The 21,367-nt window shown below is 42.0% G+C and overlaps 1 protein-coding gene across 6 annotated transcripts in view; it reads left to right on the forward strand.

Moving 5' to 3' along the window:
* The window catches only part of LOC144681248 (ankyrin-2-like), an 866,008-nt gene that overhangs the window by 591,903 nt on the left and 252,738 nt on the right, over positions 1–21,367 (forward strand). For 5 of the 6 annotated variants that reach the window (XM_078542897.1, XM_078542890.1, XM_078542902.1 and 2 more), the window contains exons 7-9: positions 4,070–4,168; positions 16,494–16,592; positions 20,760–20,858. In XM_078542897.1, coding sequence (XP_078399023.1) covers positions 4,070–4,168; positions 16,494–16,592; positions 20,760–20,858 — 297 coding nt within the window. Of the gene's footprint in view, positions 1–1,613; positions 1,638–4,069; positions 4,169–16,493; positions 16,593–20,759; positions 20,859–21,367 lie in introns of all 6 variants that reach the window. The other variant, XM_078542889.1, reaches the window with a different exon arrangement.

The following is a 21,367-nucleotide window of genomic DNA, read 5'->3' on the forward strand; positions in this document are numbered from 1 at the left end:
GTTAAATGGTTTTGAGGGTTTGTGGTTTCTGTTATTGATACTTTAAAGTGTCTGGATGATTGACATATTGTTCTGTAGCGAAATGACACTTTTTAACATAGTGGAAAGTAATGAATGATTAAATGACTGTTTTAAAAGCTTTTCTTTACACATTCTACTGTCACTATAGGGTTCATTGGTTCTATACATTGTACTGTGGGTCAGTGGGCATGGAAGTGCCATAGCCTGGCATGGGGACATGAGGGATCATGAGGGCGGGTGGAGTGCCATAGCTTGGCATAGGGGGCATGAGGAGGGACTATGGAGGGCTTGTGGTTGGAGGGGCATAGCTAGGCATATGGGGCATGAGTTGGCATGGATGGGACATGGGAAGTATGTGTGGGGTGAGGGGGCATGAGGGATGAGGGTTGGAGCGCTTTTCTGTTTGTATTTTGACTGGGCTGAAGCCCCACAGCACCAAGGCGGGCTTTTTAAACTGCATTCCTCAGCACCCAGCAACCCCTTTGGCTGCCCCCGACCTCTTTCCCCAGTCAGTTGGCCCGACTCCAGCCCATACTCGCCACAATTTCTCCCCCCACTCATCTCCCCTGGCCCGCAATGGAGGTCCTGCCTTTGCAGGTGCTGTCTCCCGAGGCAGGCGAGCCAAGCCAGGTATTTCCCTGACTCCCGCTACCTGCCTCAGAGATAGAAATCCGGCCTTACAATTTTTGGGAAACTCTTTGGTTTAGGATAAACAATTGTAATACTCTCTATAATTAAAACAAATCTACAAAATCCTCTCATCCCAGTTTTAATTCTATCTCACCGATCACCCTGTTATTTCACCATCATCAAAAAACTAGCATCTAATAACGGCAATGCCCATCCTCCTGCTTTCTTTGAAAAGAGTTAGATAAATGATTAAAAAGGGGATTGAAGGTTATAAGCATAGATAAAAATGATGAAATAGTCTGGAACATGACAGTTTAAGTCTTATGGGACTGTGCGTGGGCCAGTTGTGGCATTAAATTCTCCAATAAATTAAGATCTTATTGTGCCTTGTGCAGACAGACTAATATCCTGGAATTTTGTGCGACTATCTTCATAAGTCAGTAAAATAATTGATACTACTTTATCATTTTAAAACTGACCTGTGGCTCGGTCCCTGCCTCAGAAGATTGAGTGTGCTTTGTAGATTAATCTAAAAAGGTAAATTGTACATGGTTAGTTGAGGGTGTGGCCTTGTGTTCTTATGTTCTTGCAATATTATACCGGTATAATGAATTGGGTAGTTAAGAGACATCGCTGATAAATTGCTTTTATATAAACACCATCATAATTTCCATGGCTTTAGGAGATATTTGATGCTGCTGGGGGATGCTGCTTACAATGTTAAAGGTGCTAAATAAATACAAGTCATTATTGCCATTTGATATAGATTATACATAATCATACTGGTCTTTACTTGGTTTTGCAATACACATTGTGTTTTCTGTGCAGATTTCTGTGACAAAGAATCCTGTATGTCCTCACTGATAGACAGTCCTTTGTTTCAATGCTTCTTTCCATTTTAAATTCTTCATTTTTCTTCCTTCTTACACTTATTTCTCTGCTTCTTATTAACGCTGGCTCAGATGATGGTGAATAGGACTACAGAGGTATATATCCAGACCTTCTCATATTTTCTCATTTTTTTTGAAAGCTACCCTCAATAGTTATATCATTATATTTCCAAATCCTTCAAATGAAAGAACTTCCCGTTTTAAATTTCTGATTTCTGATGTTTATATTGTTTTCATTTTATGCTTTATCATTCGTCTGAGCACATTTGCCTTCCTTTGCTCAGAGTTTATGCTTTTTCTTCTTGTTAATGTTCCCTTTCTTTTTACAGAGATTCTAATGATTTCTCCTGCTGATATTTCGGGAGAAATTTGGGCAAACTCCCTCAGAAATTTAAGGGCTATGTGTTGGAATTTCAATAGACAGTGCCACATCTTCACTCTTTGGAGTTTAATTTAAATTGGTCAGATCAATGTTATTGGCCACAAGATGGGTAGGAAATTTACTGCCCCTTTAAGGCTGATGTTGCAGCTCTTTCCATTTTTAGAGTGGCCCACCACTGTTACAAGCAGTTTCAACCCTTTAATGTGCAGATCAGGATTATATGACATACATAAGACTCCAACTGCCATTGAGGGAGACAACTGGGTAGAGAGTGTGTCTCCCATGCTTTGCCCAGTTTTACAGGCAGCACAGCTGAAGAAGCCCCAAAAAGTAAGTTTAAAATTATTTTTAAAGAGCCAGGTGGAGCAGGAGTATTTCGCTGTCGCAAAAGTAAACTGGGTGTCTATTGTCCCAGGCTGAAACCTCAACCTTGCTGCTGCTGCTGCCACCCGCCCCCCAACATCAGCCGGGCATCCTCTCAGCCATAAGCTATTGTGGTAACCCAAATCCAGAAAGTTGCAATGTGATACCCATTTGGCATCCATTACTCTGCAATTCTATTTAAATGACCCCTGGCCCTCATAATGGCTGCAGCCTCTACAGTCCTGTTATGGTGACTGACCGGTGCATTTTGCCAGAAGGCAAAATCTACTCCTGCGCATATTTCTGGGAGTAAGTTACTTCGGGATCTACAGACCCTAAAATTACTCTTAAGTGAATTCATTTTTATTTTCTGTATTATTGTGTTATTTCCCAGTTGATTATCCCTCAATATACTTGCATTGTTTATGTCACAATTGTTCACCCTAGAGCATAGTCACACAGTAATGATACAATTAGTCATTTGGTAGTACAGAACTTGAGTATTGCTGAAAAAAGAGACATGCCTAAGCTTTTTGTCTTGCACTCATCAGGACACTTTGCAAGAATACCATAAAAGGAGAAAACAACAATTTATGCTGTATGTGAAGAGAGTTCTGATTGCCAACCAATCAGCAGTGTGGCTGGCGATGTAACCCTTTGGGAGTCTCTGCATCAAAGTTTCACTAAGGCTGAATAATTTATTTAAATTAAGGGTGCTCAGAATAACTCCACCTGACTGGGCAATGCTGCAGTTACTCAATGGAACTACAGGGGAGACTGAAATGGTTATTTCTTTTTTTTTCATTAGGTGCTCTAACCTCACACCAGGACCATCCTGTCTTGTCAAGCATTGGCTATCAGTCTCCTTCCCTTCCGCAAATCAATAAGATGTGCTTGAAGATTGGGATGTCAATAGCTGCTTATGTGCTGTTGTTGCCCAAAATTCCATCAATGAGCTCAATACACTCCCTGCATGCCTTGCATTATTATTGGGTAGCAATAATTTAATATGACAATGAATTGATCTTGCATCAACAGGCATCTCAGACATGGGTTTTGCACCCCCCCACCCCCACCACCCCAACCCCAACCTCTGACATCAAGTTGAAAATCTGCCTCTTTGTTCCTTTAGGCACTAAATTAGCCATCAGTTTGTAAACATTAGATAATTTTTCAGTCAAAAACCCACCAATAAGTTGCGTAATGACAATAATTGGGTAAATTACCTGAGCCCTTGCATGCAACGAGTTGCCTCACCTACCATGTGAATGCAACAGAAAATCTACTCTCATATTATAATAACTGTGCTATTGGCAAACTTACAAAAAGTTTATTCTGACAGTGCTGGAAATGATTCCTCCACAGATTGGAACCCCATGGCCAAAGTATATCTACCTGTGGTCTGGAATCACTCCACTACCATATTGCAACTCATTAAGCTTTGTTACCTAGTTCAAATACAGCTACAGGATGCAGTTAATGAACTGAGAGAGGTTCCCAAATATAATTCTGCAGGAAAAAAAAAACAGGGAATTAAAGTCATCTCCTTCCTAGTGCTGATGATGATATGATGATTCCACCAGTAAAACAAGGGAATGCTCTGGTGACTCGACTTACCTGTTTGCTGTGGGATAGTTCAGTATTTATTGAGATGGTCATTGTTTAAGGTTCTGCTTTTGGGTGAACAAGGGTCTTATTGAAGATCTGGGTATCAGACACCTTGAAAGTTAAGCTATACAGTGGTTGGGTTTACATTTTCAATGTCTTTCCCTCCTATTCACAGAGTGGCTTCACTCCTCTGCATATTGCTGCCCACTATGGAAACGTGAATGTAGCTACTCTGCTATTAAACCGAGGAGCTGCTGTGGATTTCACAGCCCGGGTAAGTTTTTTGTTTCCTCCTGGTTTTGATTTTAATTATTTTTTCCTCCTTTTAGCTTTGCAGTCATTCTGTCTTCACACAATTGCCCTAACTTCACTGGATGTGCATCTGAATCCCTGTACACCAAATAAACAGAGTTTTTGTTGTAATTCCGATGACATTATATTGATAGAATCGGAAGCAAAAGCAGCTCTGAGGGCACTCTTATGTTTAGCTGCTGGTCAAAATAATGGAGTAGCTAAAACAAATGTTTTATTGTAGAACTTTGATGACTTGTTGAGGTGTTGCACCTCATTATATTTGGTAAAAACATTGATTCGGCATTTTATTGATATTACAGTGTCATTTCTTATTGTTTTAACCAAATGAATTTGGCCAGACAGCATATAGCCCTTGGTCCACTGTTTCCATTTTCAAGTTTGGCTGAATGGTAAAAGAACAGTTTAAGCCAGTGGACCTGCACTATAAGTGTGGGTAGTTGTGTGTACATTTAAAAATGGTGTATTATACTCTAAAGCATGTGTTGTGCAATGGAGTTGCACCTGAATAAGAATACTCGGTAAATCTATAATTTGACCTGTGCAATTATAATGACAAGCTATAAATATTCCAAATGTAAAATGTTTTATTATGTCAGGTTTCTAGTGACTGAACTTGAATGAAATAAGATCCAAGTCATTCAATATTCCTTATAGGAAATACAAATTGTTGTGGCTTCCCTTGGCTTACTTTGGCTCTAGAAGTATATCATGAATTTTATGGCATAAAATCACTGACAAAGAGAAATGCAGTATCAGACTTTGAAAATTACCAGATGATTCAACCAGAAACTTAATGACAGTTGCTTATTTGGAGTCACTGAGCTGATTGGTAGTCATCATAAAGTTTCAAACCTGAAAATAGGAAGTACTCAGCTACTAGTCATGGGTCACATCTATATATGAGAAAGGATGGCAACTCTTTGGCACATCCAATGATCTGGATCAATTCATACAGATGCATCAGAGAAATTTTCACTTTTAAGACTACTAAATGAAGCTAGAATCACAAACGGACAAAAACAGAAGAAAACTGAAAGGGAAGTTCATGCAATAAGTAATTGTGAACTTCTACAATACTGAAAGGTCAACAAAAATTTCACCAGATGGACCATGGCTCTGTGATTAAGAACTGTATTGTCCCAAAAGTATGACAATTGGCTACAAAGTGTCATGTGTCATGTTAATCAATTTATGCAGAGACAAGGGGTGGAATTGTCTCAGATTTGTACTAAGTGCGATAGTGGATGGGAAAAAGGATGTCTTACCCGCCGGACCCAATGGCGGGTTTTCACACTCTATCGTCCCATTCTCAACGCAACTTGCCTCAGTAATAAATAATGCCTCCCTCAGGTGCCTACTGGATGCAGTAGACGTCTGCCGTGAAGCCCTCTACCCCCACACTGGGCGATGACCAGCAAGCAAGGTCACCAATCCAGCGTGAGAGGCGGCATCAGCGCCAATGCCCCGCAAAAGAGGACAGCCATCCAGTGCCACAAGAGGATGAATGATCTCCTCCGTTCCGCCAGAGTAATTCACTCTTCTCATCATTCTCAACTCTCTCACTCTCAAACCCATCACATATCCACAGGATCTCGCTCACTGCTAGTTCAAGGGACATCACCATTCACTCTTTCACACACACTTTCATCTGTTGTGCAGATCGTGTCCTCATCCTGTCCATGGCACCACTTACCACCCACACATGTCAGGCATCCTTCTCACCTGGCCTGGCAGGCATCCTGCTTACACTCTTTCCACCTGTCTTCATGCAGGACAAGCTGGCACACAACAAAAGGGAGAGGTCGCAGACTGGTGGATGAATGCCTGACATCAAGGTCCTCACAGATTTTGAAAATAGAATCATCCAGCTGGCCGGCGCAGATCTGGACCATTCCTGTGCTGATGGTGAGGTCAGTGGTGCTCAACCGAGTGAGGATCCAGCAGTGCAAAATCCATCAGTTAGTTAGAACTGTGAGTTAGCTACCCAATTCTGGAGTGCCCTGCCATCCACCAATTATCTCTCCTTGCTTTCACAGGCACATCTGGCAAGCAGTCAAGGAGGCCCACGAGCCAGGTCCTGGAGTCAAGCCCCGAAGACATCTCGGAAGAAGAATCTAATGACACCCTAGTTAAAGACCAATCACAGTGCTCACCCAAACCCTCCACCAGTGCAGAGACATGTGTCTCAATGGGACCCAGTTCTAGAGTAGCCTCGGGGTCAAAATCTGGTGAGAACATCGCACTGTCTGATCCACAGCAGGCAGCGGCAGAGACTTCCCAGTTTTCTGGCACTCGGAGACTGCTGGAGGCCAGAAATCTGCAGAGTCCAAGTTAGAAGATGAGCCTCTGGACTTGGTCAAACTTCAGTTGCTGGAGCTGCAAAGGTAAGCTTAGGAACATCAGGAAGGGATGCCTGCTACAATCCTCAGATTGCAAGGCACAATGGAGGAGTCCATCTGCCTTCAGGCTGAGGTGATAGCGCCGGCATGCCAATGTACAGAGGTCAACACTGGCAGGACGGCGGCCACCATGGAGACCTTGGTCCAGGACATGAGACCTGCACTGTGTGTGGGCTGAACTCCAACACTGACACCATAATTGGCCTCCAACAGTGTGTACGCAAGGTGGGTGTGGGGCAGCTCGATCACACTCCAGCTACCCCTTCTCCTCAAGGAGTCAGCCAGGGGCCCTCTGGTCCCCATAGGGAGGAGGATCAGCAGGTGCACGCCCCTGGGCCATCCACCCAGGTGACTCCGAGAGTGACCGGCCCGTCTGAATCCCCACTTGCTGGGACTCCAGCAGCTCCAGCTCCACAGGCTGAGGAGGGTGTCACTGCCACACAGCAGGACCCCGAAAGCAGACCAGGGCCCTCCAAGTCTCGGCCCTCCAGAAGATGCCCACCAAGGTCATCACAGACAGGGCGTAGCAGTCAGCAGGCTGCCTCCACCTCCACTGTGGATGTTGGGGGTGCACCAAGACCTAGCGGCAGGGTTAGGAATGCTGAGAAGATGTAACTCTTTCGAGTTATCAACAGTCACAGATTGTAACTCTTTCGAGTACATTCACAGTTCTTGGTTTCCGGGAGTGGGACATGAACCCACAACCATCTGATTCAAAGGCGAGGGTGCTATGAACTGAGCCACAGCTAACACCTCTCTGAGAAGATGTATCTCTTTCAGAGTTAAAACAATAAACTAAATTAACACAATCTGAGAAGATGTAACTCTTTCGAGTTATCAACAGTCACAGATTGTGACTCTTTCGAGTACATTCACAGTTCTTGGTTTCCGGGAGTGGGACATGAACCCACAACCCTCTGATTCAAAGGCGAGGGTGCTATGAACTGAGCCACGATGTAACTCTTTTGAGTCAAAACAATTAACTAAATTAACAATAACAAGGGAGAAATTAAGCACAGCCCCTAATTCAGGTCAGCTGTAAAACCAAGGACAAAGTTTAAAGGAAACTTACAAACATTAAACCAAAATGTGATTAAAGGGGTCAACAAAACACCCCAGTCCCCGCGGTGCCCACTGGGCACGGAAGGCCTCGATGGTGCCGGCAGACACCGCGTGCTCCCTTTCCAGGGACACCCGGCCGCAAACGTAGCCGCGGAAGAGGGACAAACAATTGGGCGGGACTCCCCCGTCGATCGCCCGCTGCCTGGACCTGTTGATGGCCAACTTGGCCAGGCCCAGGAGCAGGTTCACGAGGAGGTCCTCCTCCTTCCCGACCCCCTTCCGCACCGGGTGAAAAAATTCTTTCGAGTTATCAACAGTCACAGATTGCAACTCTTTTGAGTACAATCACAGTTCTTGGTTTCCGGGAGTGGGACATGAACCCACAACCTTCTGATTCAAAGGCGAGGGTGCTATGGACTGAGCCACAGCTAACACCTCTCTGAGAAGATGTATCTCTTTCAGAGTTAAAACAATAAACTAAATTAACACAATCTGAGAAGATGTAACTCTTTCGAGTTATCAACAGTCACAGATTGTAACTCTTTCGAGTACATTCACAGTTCTTGGTTTCCGGGAGTGGGACATGAACCCACAACCCTCTGATTCAAAGGCGAGGGTGCTATGAACTGAGCCACGATGTAGTTGCACAGCCTGGGCACTGGTGTTAATCACTTGTATTTAATGTTCACTCTTGTAAATATTCTCCCAAAAATGTCTCCTTGCCTATGGCTCCTTGTTATGATGAGCAGTGTTCATGTCACTCTGATTTGAAACCTTGGTTCCTGCAGGTGTCTCAGTCTGGGGCCTCTTCCTTGTGCAGTGTGTTACCTTCAGACCAAACTGGTGGTCCAACTTCACACTGACTGGACACATTCATGATGCCTGCATCTCGATGATGCTTCTCATTGCTGCAGAATGTCATGGGCAGGCGTAACAGGGTTCCATCATTCTCCCTGTGTGCTCTCACTGAGTGGGGCTGGCCCCTCATCTCTTCAGAATCTGTGACCGGTGATGCTGTGCTCCTGAAGGTCTCAGGTGCTGAAGGCTGACAAAGGATCAGGTGCATTTAAAGTTTCATGGCTGCACCTCCATGATATGACCCTGATCACAGAACGCAAGGGAGCTGCCCTCAGTTAGACAGGAGTCAGACATTCACAGAGGCTATGTGAAAGTCTATGGAATGTCCTCACTGCACATCGTCATCATCATCCTCCTGGAATCTAGAGACTATTAGGGTCTCTGCTGTGTCTCCATGACACGAACCTGAGCACTGAGAGTATGTGCGCTGCCATCAGCCACACAGGAGTCAAATATTCACAGATGCAAGGTGAGGATGTCAGGACTGTCCTTACCGAATCTCGTCATCATTCTCCATGAATCTGGTGGCTATGAGGGCTTCCCGAGCGCACCTGCCTTTTCTGGCCAGTGTGATGGCCTCATTGCCGGTATCCTCGCCTTCAAGGACCTCCTCACCATCATCCCTTTTGACATCGTCCTCATCAGAGAATATGTGCAGCTCCTCCATCTCCTCTTCAGCCAGGTCCTGCCCCCATTGCAGCGCCAGATTGTGGAGCATGCAGCAAGTGATGATGTGCGACACCCTCCGGGAACTGCATTTCAGTGCTCCACGGACTTGTCGAGACACCCGAACCTCATTTCAAAAATACCTAACATTTGCTCCACTAAAGTCTGGGTCGGGACATGAGCCTCGTGATACCATCGCTGTACTGCAGTCTGAGGCCGCAGCATGGGCATCATCAGCCACGTCCTCTGCGGGTAGCCCTTGTCCCTGAGGAGCCAACTCTGCATCCTCTCAGGATCCTGGAAGATGTCAGAGATCTGAAACTTGCTAAGGATGTAGGAGTCATGGAGGCCCCTGGGAAATGCGCGCAGACCTGCAGGATGCATTTGTTGTGGTCGCACACCAGCTGAATATTCGGTAAATTGAAGCCCTTGCATTTGATGTAGTTGATTGCTTGTTGCCACAGAGTTGCCACATGAGTACAATCGATGGCACCCTGCACCTGTGGAAACCTGAGTTCTGCGCAAATCCCAGCGCTCTTGATTCCTGGCTTTTCTGATCCTGGTCAAAATGCACAAAGTTCTGCGCTTTTGCGAAGATGGCGTCCGTGACCTCCTGGATACATTTGTGCACAAAGGCTTACGAGATCCTGCACAGATCACCTATGGAGCCCTGGAAGGAGCCACGAGCATAAAAACTGAGCGCCATGGCCACTGGCAGTGGATGCCCTCTGTCTCCCCGTGGTGTCAAATCCTGCAGCAGGTGGCATATGTGACCGAACAGTTCCCTAGACATGTGCAGTTTTCAGTGACACTGGTTCTTGGTCATCTGCAGGAATGAGAGGCGCTGTCTATAGACCCTGAGTCTAGCAAGGCACCTACAAGCAGTGGCTCGCTGTGGATCTTCAACTGCGTGCGCAGCAAGCCCTGCCGCCCCTTCATCTTGAGGGAGGTGCCCCTCCCTTTGCCAAGCCAGGCACCTCCGCATCACTCTTTTTCTTCTTCTCTGGCCTCTGTAAGCCATGAGGCATACCGCTAAATCACCTGGCCCCATGATCCTGATGTTCTCCTCCTGCAGGATCAAAGAGAGAGATGTGTGGATTAGCATAAGTGTCCTAAGAACCTCTCTTGGTTAACTGTGAAGGCCCCTTCACACATGCAGGAGAGTGATGGCCCATGTGTAGTGTGCTTATTGGCTGTCTGAAACCCCACCCATCTCCGCCCCATTCCACTTGACAGATTGGCAGCAGCTTTGGACATTGGACTGCATGTTCTGCTCTCTCCTCAGGTGCAGGCATTCTCCTAGCCTGCACTTCAAGGCTGTGTTGTTAGCTTGAACCATGATGGATACTGACCCAAACCTTACTAAAGCATTTCAAGGGGCTGTGAGCGCCTCCACCAATGTCTGCGCTATGGCCACCTTTCGTAAGGGGATAGTACAAGTTGCTCAGTTGACCAATTGCTCTGCTGTCCACTAAAGTGCACATTAATTTGCAGTCTGCACCCGAGGAGTGGAAAGCTGTAGTATTTGGTGGAACTTTCATGCTTTTGCGTTGCTTGAGTGGGCAGAAAAGCTTCAGAGGCCCGACTCCAAGCATGTCAATGGAGCTGCAGCTGAATGGTCTCAGCTGCAGAAGAATGCTCACTTTTGACAAGCTTTTCCAAGTCCGTGGCCACTCCCCTCAGACCCCCCCCCCCATATGCTTGAATATTTCCTTCATTCTGTGCTGACTGCCCCCCACCCCCACAGCATGTGCTTGAGTATTTCCTTCAGTCTGCCTGTGCTGCCTTGCCACCCCCACAACCCCCCCACCCCGGCCTGACCCACACTGGATCCCTTGCCCCGGCACCGCACTGAAAGCCAGCCGGAAATTGTGGCTTGCCTGTGCCCCTAGCAAATATGTGATGCCTCTTCCTTGATGTCCTATGGGCGATGCTCACGAGTGCTGTGCAAGGTTGTGTGCACTCACCTCTGAGTTCTCTTCAAAGTTCAGGTTGCCAGGTGCGTGCTTTTCAAAGGCAGTCGTGAAGCACGCTGTTCTGAAGTCACGCCGATGCGGGCGGTAACTAACGTGGGGGGATGCTTCTGGCGAGCAGGGGTTATAATTAGATGCAAATGTATTAAAATAACGTTCCCGACGTACCGGGGTGGGAAATGCAGCCCGCCAATTCTGGTGGAGCGGATGATCGCAAACTGATTTCACAACAGCGTAAAACTGATTTTTGGCCTTCTCACCATATTGTCCCTTCCCCCACCCGCCATAACACCCGACATCAACAGGGCTGGAGAATTTCGGCCAAGGTTTGTATAGCTTAAGGAAAGCAGTTATTTTATAGTATATTTTATTATTTTTTGTATAAAGGATTCAATCCATTCATGTATGGTTGGTTCCTTGATGTTGAGAAATACAGCGAACCGCTATTTTTCAACTCTTTGAATGATTGTTCTTTGTGAAAACAAGATGTGATTGTCAGACTACAGAACTATGACCGAAGTGTGTCACAGACATATGGCAAAACATAAGACGTGGACCAGAATGCGAAAGCAAAATACAAAATCTCATAAGAATATTCAAGCTGAAATTGAAAGTGTTTATTACGGGCATTTGATCAGAAGGCGAGGCTAATGTGAACTGAGTCAGGAAAGACATCTGGGATCCTCAAAGAAAGAGTAATAGAAGTAAGGGCACAAATAATCAATATTGGTATTCAGAAATACAAATGGACTAGAAAAGAAATTAACAGCAACGTTAACAGAGTAGTACACAAAGGGATTATGGCCGGAATTTTACGGCTTCATTGAGGTGGGGATGGGGCTGTATAATGAGCGGAGCTATTCCAAACTCTATTGACTTCGATGGCACCGGAACATCCTGCTGGCGTAAAATTCTGCTCTATGTCTCTACAGTGATATCAAAACATGTATATAATGCTTGTTACAAAAGATTCGTAACTGCTGTATGGTGTAGAGAAATGTGAACAGTGATCATGCAGTATCATATGTTTCCCCAAAATAAATCTGGATGTTAGTCATAATTTGGACTGCAGCAGTTCAAGAGGGCAGCATACCCCCACCTTCTCAAGGGCAATTAGGGTTGGGCAATAAATGCTGGCTGAGCCAGCAATGCCCACATCTCCTGAATGAATAAAAAAACTTGCCCACCTTGCTTTAAGTATAGACCAAAAATACAAATATAGAATTGCTGAATCCTCACCATACCAGCTACAGTAAACAGCTCATACTGATTTCTTGATGTGACAGGGGAAGGGCTACTTAATGCTTACTGAGTACCATATAATTTACTTAGAGGTGTGTACAATACAAAACATCCTAGACAAAAAAAATTGATGTTACTTGAGAGCTTCTCCAGCCATGAAATACTTAATGAAGTCTTTAGTGCCAATGGTTCACAGTTTTCAAGTACTGTGTTCAGATACCTTGCCAGTGAATGCAATGTCATTTACACAACTTCAATTTTTAATTAGGCACATTTGGAGGAACTCATGAGATAGGCCAAACTGACAGTAAAAGATTTCATGAAATTGTGCAACAGCAGTAATGATTTGAATTTGAATTTTTAAGTTTGACGTTTTAACCTATTAGAAAGCAAGTATCATTAGAACAACTCCTTTATAGGAACAAGAATAAGAACCGATCTACCAATCATGACAGAATTATTGATAATTAATATTTGCTAAGGTACAGAAAGGAGCAACAAACAAAAGTTTCACTTTGGTAATTAACCATGTAGTTTTTCCAGGACTGAAATCTGATGATAAAGTGTGTCTTGGAAATTCTACCACAATTACATAGATACACAATAATACATCTGCCTAGATATCTGTCATGGGGAAGTTATTAGAATCGATCATTAAGGAGGTTATAGCCGGGCACTTAGACGATCTCAAGGCAAGCGGGAAAAGTTAGCATGGTTTTGTGAAAAGAAAATAACATTTAACCAATTTATTGGAGTTTTTTGAAAGAGTAACATGTGCATTGGATAAAGGGGAGCCTGTAGATGTACTGTGCTTGGATTTCCAGAAGGCATTTGATAAGGTGCCACATCAAAGATTATTACGGAAAATAAAAGCGCATGGTGTAGGATGTAACATCATGGATAGAAGATTGGTTGGCTGGTAGAAAGCAGAGAATATGCATAAATGGGTCTTTTTCTGATTGGCAAGATGTGTTGAGTGGAATCCCACAAAGGTCTGTACTGGGGCCTCAACTTTTTACGATTTACATCAATAACTTAGATGAGGGGAGTGAAGACATTGTAACTAAATTTACAGATGATACAAAGATAGGTAGGAAAGTATGTTGTGAGGAGGACATGAGGTTGCAGATAGGTTGAGTGAGTGGGCAAAGATCTGGCAAATAGAGTTTATTGTGGGAAAAGGTGAAGTTGTTCACTTTGGCAGGGAAAACAAAAAAAAAGCGTAATATGTAAATGGGGAACGTCTGTATAATTCTGAGATGCAGAGGAATCTAGGGCCTGAATCTTCTGGTCGGTGTGCGGGGTGGGCCCCACTTGCCAATGGATAAAATGACGCATGGTGACTTTGGACGTGTGTCTCGACGTCACCGTGCGTCATTCAGGTCTTCAATTCGGTGGGTGCGCATCAGAGTTGGCTGCGTGCCCACCGAACTGTCAAAGGCCTATTGAGGCCATTTAAATACCAATTAAAAGGATTAACAGAGCTGCCCGTCCAACCTTAAGGTTGGTGGGCAGGCGAAGAGCCCAGGCGGCCTTCGCATTTATCATGAAACCTCATCCACGGGTGGGATGAGGTTTCATGAAGGATTTATAAATCAGATAAATTTTTTAATTATAATTCATTGGCATGTCCCAGCTCAAGTGAGGGGACATGCCTGAAAAAATTTTTTCTCTTTATTTAAATTTTTCATAATGAAATTAAACTCCCTGAGGCAGCTCCATGCCTCAGGGAGAGCCTCCTCCCCCAGCCAACACACAATTCTCCCCTAGGTGTTCTAGTACATGAGTCACAAAAAGTTAGTATAAAGATACAGCAAGTAATTAAGAAGGTTAATGGAATGCTATCCTTTATTATGAGAGAGATTGAACATAAAAATAAGGATGTTATGCTTCAATTATACAGGGCATTGGTGAGACTGCACCTCGAATACTGTGTGCAGTTTTGGTCTCCTTATTTAAGGAAGGATGTAAATGCATTGGAGGCGGTTCAAAGGAGGTTTACTAGATTGATACCTGGAATAAGTGGATTGTTTTATGAGGAAAGGTTGGACAGACTGGGCTTGTTTCCACTGGAGTTTAGAAGCATGAGGGGCAATTTGATTGAAGTATACAAGATTCTGAACGGCCTTGACAAGGTAGATGTTGAAAGGATGTTTCCTCTTGTGCGTGAGTCCGGACCTAGGGGGCACTGTTTTAAAACTAGGTGTCGCCCTTTTAGGTCAGAGATGAGGAGAAATTTTTTCTCTCAGAGGATTGTGCGACTTTGGAACTCTCTGCCTCAGAAGGTGGTGGAGGCAGGGTCAATGAATATTTTTAAGGCAGAGGTAGATAGATTCTTGTTAGGCAGGGGAATCAAAGTTAATAAGGGTTTGATGGGAATGTGGAAATCGAAACACAAGATCAGCAGCCATGATCTTATTGAATGGCGGAGCAGGCTCAAGAGGCCAAAATGGTCTACTCCTGTTCCTATTTTTTATGTTCTTACGTAATACCAACAAAGAGCAGTTGCATCCAAGGCACTTGTGATGAAAACATAACATTGTACTTTATTTGGCCATTAGAGAAACCAATGAAGAATGAAGTCTTAAATTAGCAATAAGTCTGACCCAACAGCACTATCTTCGTTATGTGATGGATCAGAGACAATAAAAAAAATGTCCATAACCAACGGAGGTTCTTGGAGTAACATTGCATCATGAGATTAGACACCATGAAAGACTTATAAAGAATCATATGTTAAAATTCTAAAGTTTCAAAACACAACTAGGTGTATTTCCTTATTAGTTTCAAGAAATAACAATATATTATATTTGATAAAAGCAAAAAACTGCGGATGCTGGAAATCCAAAACAAAAACAAAAATATCTGGAAAAACTCAGCAGGTCTGGCAGCATCTGTGGAGAGGAGCACAGTTAACGTTTCGAGTCCGCATGACTGTTCAACAGAACTAAGGAAAAATAGAAAAGGGGTGAAATATAAGCTGGTTTAAGGTGGTGGGGGGGGGTGGGACAAGAAGAGCTGGATAGAGGGCCAGTGATAGGTGGAGATAACCAAAAGATGTCACAGACAAAAGGACAAAGAGGTGTAGAAGGTGGTGATATTATCTAAAGGAATGTGCCAATTAAGGGTAGAAAGCAGGACGAGCAAGGTATAGATAGCCCTAGTGGGGGTGGGGTGAAGGAATCGAAAAAGGCTAAAAGGTAGAGATAAAACAATGGATGGAAATACATTTAAAAATAATGGAAATAGGTGGGAAAAGAAAAATCTATACAAATTATTGGAAAAAACAAAAACGAGGGGGAAAATTGGAAAGGAGGTGGGGATGGAGGAGAGAGTTCATGATCTAAAATTGTTGAACTCAATATTCAGTCCGGAAGGATTCGATATTTGTTATATTGATATATATCAATATATTAGAACTTCTCTAAAAATTGATGAAAATGGACAGCACGAAAAACATTTAGTTATAAAAAGTGCAATTCTTTCTTGTTTTCAAGGACGTTGACAGTAATAATAATTTGTTCTTAAGTAATGACGTCAACTTGAGTATAAGAATTTAGAGACTGTCCCCTAATACTACTAAATGCCAATGTTGCAATTATGCACCCAATTAAGTCCAAAATAGACACATTAAACAGTTTACCAGATAGAGATTATAAACTGCCAAAAACTGCTGAATGCAATTTTTTTTAACGTTAAGAAATGCAGTTCAATGTTGGATTGTTGTGAAGGTTAAGAAAAAATTAACGTAACAAATCAGTGGGAAGCAGCAGGTTTCATTAAAAAGCTACTGATTTATATACATTGAAATACATTTGTTGATGAAGCTGTCAATTGTGTTAAAACACAGCTGCTCAGTTCTCTCACACTCAAGAGCTGTTCATCAAGAATGATTTGTTACACCTCATGGTCTTTTTTCCCTATTTCTAAAATCGTTATATTCTTATTCCATTGCAAGAAAGCCCGTAAACAAATGTAATGGTATTGAAATTGAACTGTTGCTTTTTAATACATTGTTTGTTTTGTACTTTCTGTGGATATAATACTGTGTATCCTCCTTCACCTTTCCCCAATCCCAATCCAGAATGGAATCACTCCACTACACGTAGCTTCTAAACGAGGAAATACCAACATGGTGAAACTGCTTCTGGATCGAGGAGCTCAGATAGATGCTAAGACGAGGGTGAGTTTTTGTTACTTAATGCAGCACTGCTTCCCCTTAATACATCATGCTCGTCCAGTTAGTACACTGTATTGTAGTCTATTTTGAGAGTTTGGGAAGAGCTATGTCTTTTCAATATAAGAGCAGATTCACTGGAGCTAGGTTTGAGAGCATGCATTTACAGGTCAGTGCATTTTCATATCGACCAACTGAATGTGTTGTCAAGTATGCTGCACATAGTGAAAAAATGCTGATAAAAAGAATGAAAATTAGTTTAAAGCTGCACAACATTGCTTTAAAGACTCTTCGAAGTCTGCTTTAGCAAATGAGTCTTTCTGAAAAAGCCCTCACATAACAAAATTAGGAGAATATTAAGCTGAAAAGCATTTAAATATAATGCACAATATTTGAATTATTCTTCCAAATTATTCTTCCAATATGTCAATGAATTTTAAAGAACTTGGTGCTAGAATTTGGTATGCGCCACGTCTGATATCTCGGTGTAAAATGAGGGCTGGAAGGAGCAATTTTGGACAGCAGTATATCCAATCCTGCTGGAAGTTTGTCTGAATTGGCAGTCAATGAACTCTGAGTGCCTGAGGTGCCCACTTAAAATGGGCATTAAACACTTGATTATGCTAATTAGAGGCTTAGCTATTTCAGGACACTCCTGCTAAATTGTACATAAACTGAATAGCTTCTCCTGGTTTATGCATTCTGTCCTTAAAAGGCCTGCTGGAGGCCACTGAAGGAGACCTACTTTTTCATTATGTTCTTACCTGAGTGTGGATCCAGGAAAAGCAGAAGTGAAACTGACCCCCAAATTGGTCACTAAGATAAAAGCAAAAAACTGCGGATGCTGGAAATCCAAAACAAAAATAAAAATACCTGGAAAAACTCAGCAGGTCTGACAGCATCTGCGGAGAGGAACGCAGTTAACGTTTCGAGTCCGTATGACTCTTCAACAGAACTAAGGCAAAATAGAGAAGAGCAATACTTCTTCAAGGTAGGCATTCCTTGAAGAGAAATGACAGTCAATTAAACTCGAGACGTTAACTGTGTTCATCTCCGCAGATGCTGTCAGACCTGCTGAGTTTTTCCAGGTATTTTTATTTTTGTCCCAAATTGGTCAACCTGGCAAGCTGCATCGATTGCCTGATCACCATCCTCATCATTAACTTTATTCTGACAGAGTGATCAATTACCTGTTGTGGAACCCCCGATTTTATTTCCATTGGATACAAGCAAATTACTTCCTTTATATCAGAAGTAACTTATTTTGCTTGTTATGTCAGTACAGCAAATGAATACGAGCTCACTGCATCTTAAAATGAAGCCTTTGTTTGAAAATAACCTTTGTAAAATTATAATAGTGACACTGTAGTTACGTAATTATAATTTTATCAGAATTGCAAAATAAACAAACAACCTTGTGATGTGAAGGCACTTTCCTTATATTATCAGCTTGATTTGTTTTTAGTACTTGAGTATTCATTTTCCATCTATTTGTATGTTAGGGTTATTTTAACTTGATGTGTGGTTTACTTATATCCTTCACGTGCGTGTTGCTGAAGTGATTTTCTTTTTACATTATTGGTGTCTCTTTTTCTTGCTTTAACCGCATTCCATGTGTTTGCTATGGCTATGGGTTTGTAGGGTATTGATGAGGTAGGTTTGCTGTTGCATGCCAGTCCTGTGCATTTAAAGGGGAAGTCATCTGGCTCTTCCTCCTCACTTCAAAATTCACACATTTCTCATCTTTGGAGGTGCCAGCTATCATGTGACTCAGGCTAACAATGGAAAAAAAAAGCTCAATGTGAAAACTACAATACAAGCAGCAAGAAAAATGTTTGTCTGCTATCTCTTGATTCATACCCATACCCTAATCTGCACCCATTGTACATATTGGCCAGTTAGTGCATCCGCCTCATTGCTTTCATGTGCTATTAACTGTTTGCACTGTGTTCTCCAACTGAGAGTACTCAGGAGTACATTAAGATGGTCTGATGGCCATTACTGCTGCTAGATCTTTACATACAGTGAGGTGAGCTGAGAAAACTAGCAGACAGATAGTACCATAAATCTACAAGTTTCTTACTGGAAGTATTCAAAATGCCCTTAAAAGAAAACTAAAATGTTTTAAACCACTTAGTTCCTGAGAATTTTAGAAATATATACACATATTTACGGGATAATTTGAATCTAACTTGCTAGTATGAAAACCCACAGGGTCAGTTGGAACACTGATTTTATGCTCATCTAATATTCACTTCATTCTCTTCAATGGAGAAGAAACTTAGGTGGGATGTAAAACCAGCATTCCACCCGATCATGTCAGGTTCCCCATGTGTGGCTTAGGTCAAAATTGTTCTCATTATTTTCCAAGGGTAATAATGAAGGTCAATCTGTGTAATATTTTTTTTGTTAAATTATAAGGAAGATTATTCCAATTAGGTCCAACTTTTTCACCTAGGTAATATTGTGTTGCATTCTATTACCGCATTGGGCCAAAATGAGTAAGTTGCAAATATGTTTGCAGTAATAAATGAGGATAAGTTTCCATCAAATTTAAAATTTTCTAACAAGAGGGTCTGGTTCATATTTAATTGCTTCTGTAGGGTTTAAGGTTCTGTTGGTAGGAAACTATTTACATTCGAGTGTTCAATTTTGTGGAAACCAAGATTGGATTCAGACTGATTAGAAATTTTTGGAGGCACGTTGTGAGGAGCAGGGCATTAGATCTAACATTGGATAAAGTAAGGAAATGGTGCAGTAATTGTGTGTCATTTATATGACACTGTCACGTGTTTTTGAACTTGAGTTTGTAAGCAATTTACTATTTGATGAAAATCTTCGGTAAGCTTTGAACTTTTTTGAAGGTTTCTCAGCCAAATCTATGGAGAAAAACTGCTTTATAAAATTGGACCATCTTTATAGCAATATTATTCAAACAGCACCTAAATAGGTTATTGATCACAAAGGTCAGTATAATATTAATTTATTACTACAGGTACCCTGCATTCAGAAACATGTAAATTCTAGCAGTAGTAATGAACTAAAGACCATTTATAAAAATCACAAATGATAATTTGTTACCTTTCAAATCAAGCCTCTTCAGTATTATTTTAGTTGAATGTTTGTTCTTTTGTATGCTGTCTATTGTAATTATTTGTTGCTTTCATTGTTATGCCTGTGCCCACAAAGTGCTCACCTTAAGCAGATTATCCCATGGAAGTAGTGCCACTGTTTCCATCACCAAATTATACATAAGCTTTAATTAAATCTTTAATTTAATCTTTAATTAATAACTAATATATCATCAACTTCATCATTTTATGGTTCACCCTGTCATGAATTCCTGCTTTTAACCAATACTAACAATATTATGGTACAGTCTAACATCTTCCTCTTTAAATGTTAACATTCAACATACTCCAGCCTGTGCTGCTGTATTGTTTCAAACAATTCAGGAGCGAGGGAAAGATGGTTGCTATCCTTCCAGTTGTGCAATTTCGGAAACAAGTTAGTTTCCAATAGGTTCTCTAGCGTAGCACTTTCAGTAAAGACATGTCTCTTCCTAACTTGCCTGAATTGTTGGCATTTCCTTTCAGAAGAACTAAATCATTTATTTGATACATATTAATAGGTAAAATACAATTCAAAGCTATATTAGACTAGAGACCAAGCTAAAAAGTAAACTTATGATCTAAAAGCACATTTAAGCTCTGATAGATTATCATTCTGAATCTCCTCTTTACACTTTGATTGCCAATATATTTAAGCTCCCTTTTCTTTGTATTGATTGGTGGAGCAGGCTCAATGGGCCATATAGTTTACTCCTGCTCCCATTCTTACGTTCTTATGTTCTTTGAACTGTTCTATTTATTAATCTCATCATTTGAACCTTCATATTTCTGCCATGTTGTGATTTTCCATTGGCAAAGGAGGCAGACAAAATTTGGCAACAAAATTAATGGTGCATATTTAAAACTTTGAAGGTGAATTTTCTATTTCCAATGCAAGTTTTTGTCCTAGTCACTTAAAATTTTAAGTGGGATTTCATTTTTAAGGAAACAATTGATTTGTCACAATAGTTTTTCTGGATTGCAAATTCCTTATGAGAAAAAGTATAGCTTTAGCTAGATATCATGCAGTATGTATTTTAACTGTGTTGCTCTTTTCCATCAGGATGGCTTGACCCCACTTCACTGTGCAGCAAGGAGCGGACATGATGGAGCTGTAGAAATTCTGCTTGAGAGGGGGGCCCCAATGCTCGCCAGGACAAAGGTAGTTTAGTGCTCAGTGTGGCGTAGTGTACAACTTAAGAGTGTGGCATTTCAGAGTAATGCATAATGAATTCATTATTTATTTCATAAAATCTGGGAGTAATTTATAATTTATGCTCTTGTGAGATTGAGGAAAGGAAAGGGAGCTTTGGCTATGATGTGCTTGACCTGGGAATGCTTGATGTTAACATTGGGTGCACTGGGATTAACAACACCATGTTGTTAATCCCCCATCTTCCCCATACACTGCGCCCAACCCAGCCCCCACCACCACCTGACCTGTCTTGTAAAAGTTAGAATATGATTGTAGAAATCTCTTCATATATTTCTTTATATTTATGCTCAGTGTACGATATGAACATGGGAATGTAGAATAGGAGGATAGTATTGCAGTTCATGTGGCCAGCCCCAAAGTCTTGGAGCTATCATAACCCATGCTATAATAGCCATCACAGTGGCTTTTAAAGGAGCAGAACTGCTATTTTGACATCCTTGTGCAAGAAGAGTTCA

Source organism: Cetorhinus maximus, chromosome 1 (assembly GCF_964194155.1).
Source record: "Cetorhinus maximus chromosome 1, sCetMax3.hap1.1, whole genome shotgun sequence".
Classification (NCBI taxonomy): domain Eukaryota; kingdom Metazoa; phylum Chordata; class Chondrichthyes; order Lamniformes; family Cetorhinidae; genus Cetorhinus; species Cetorhinus maximus.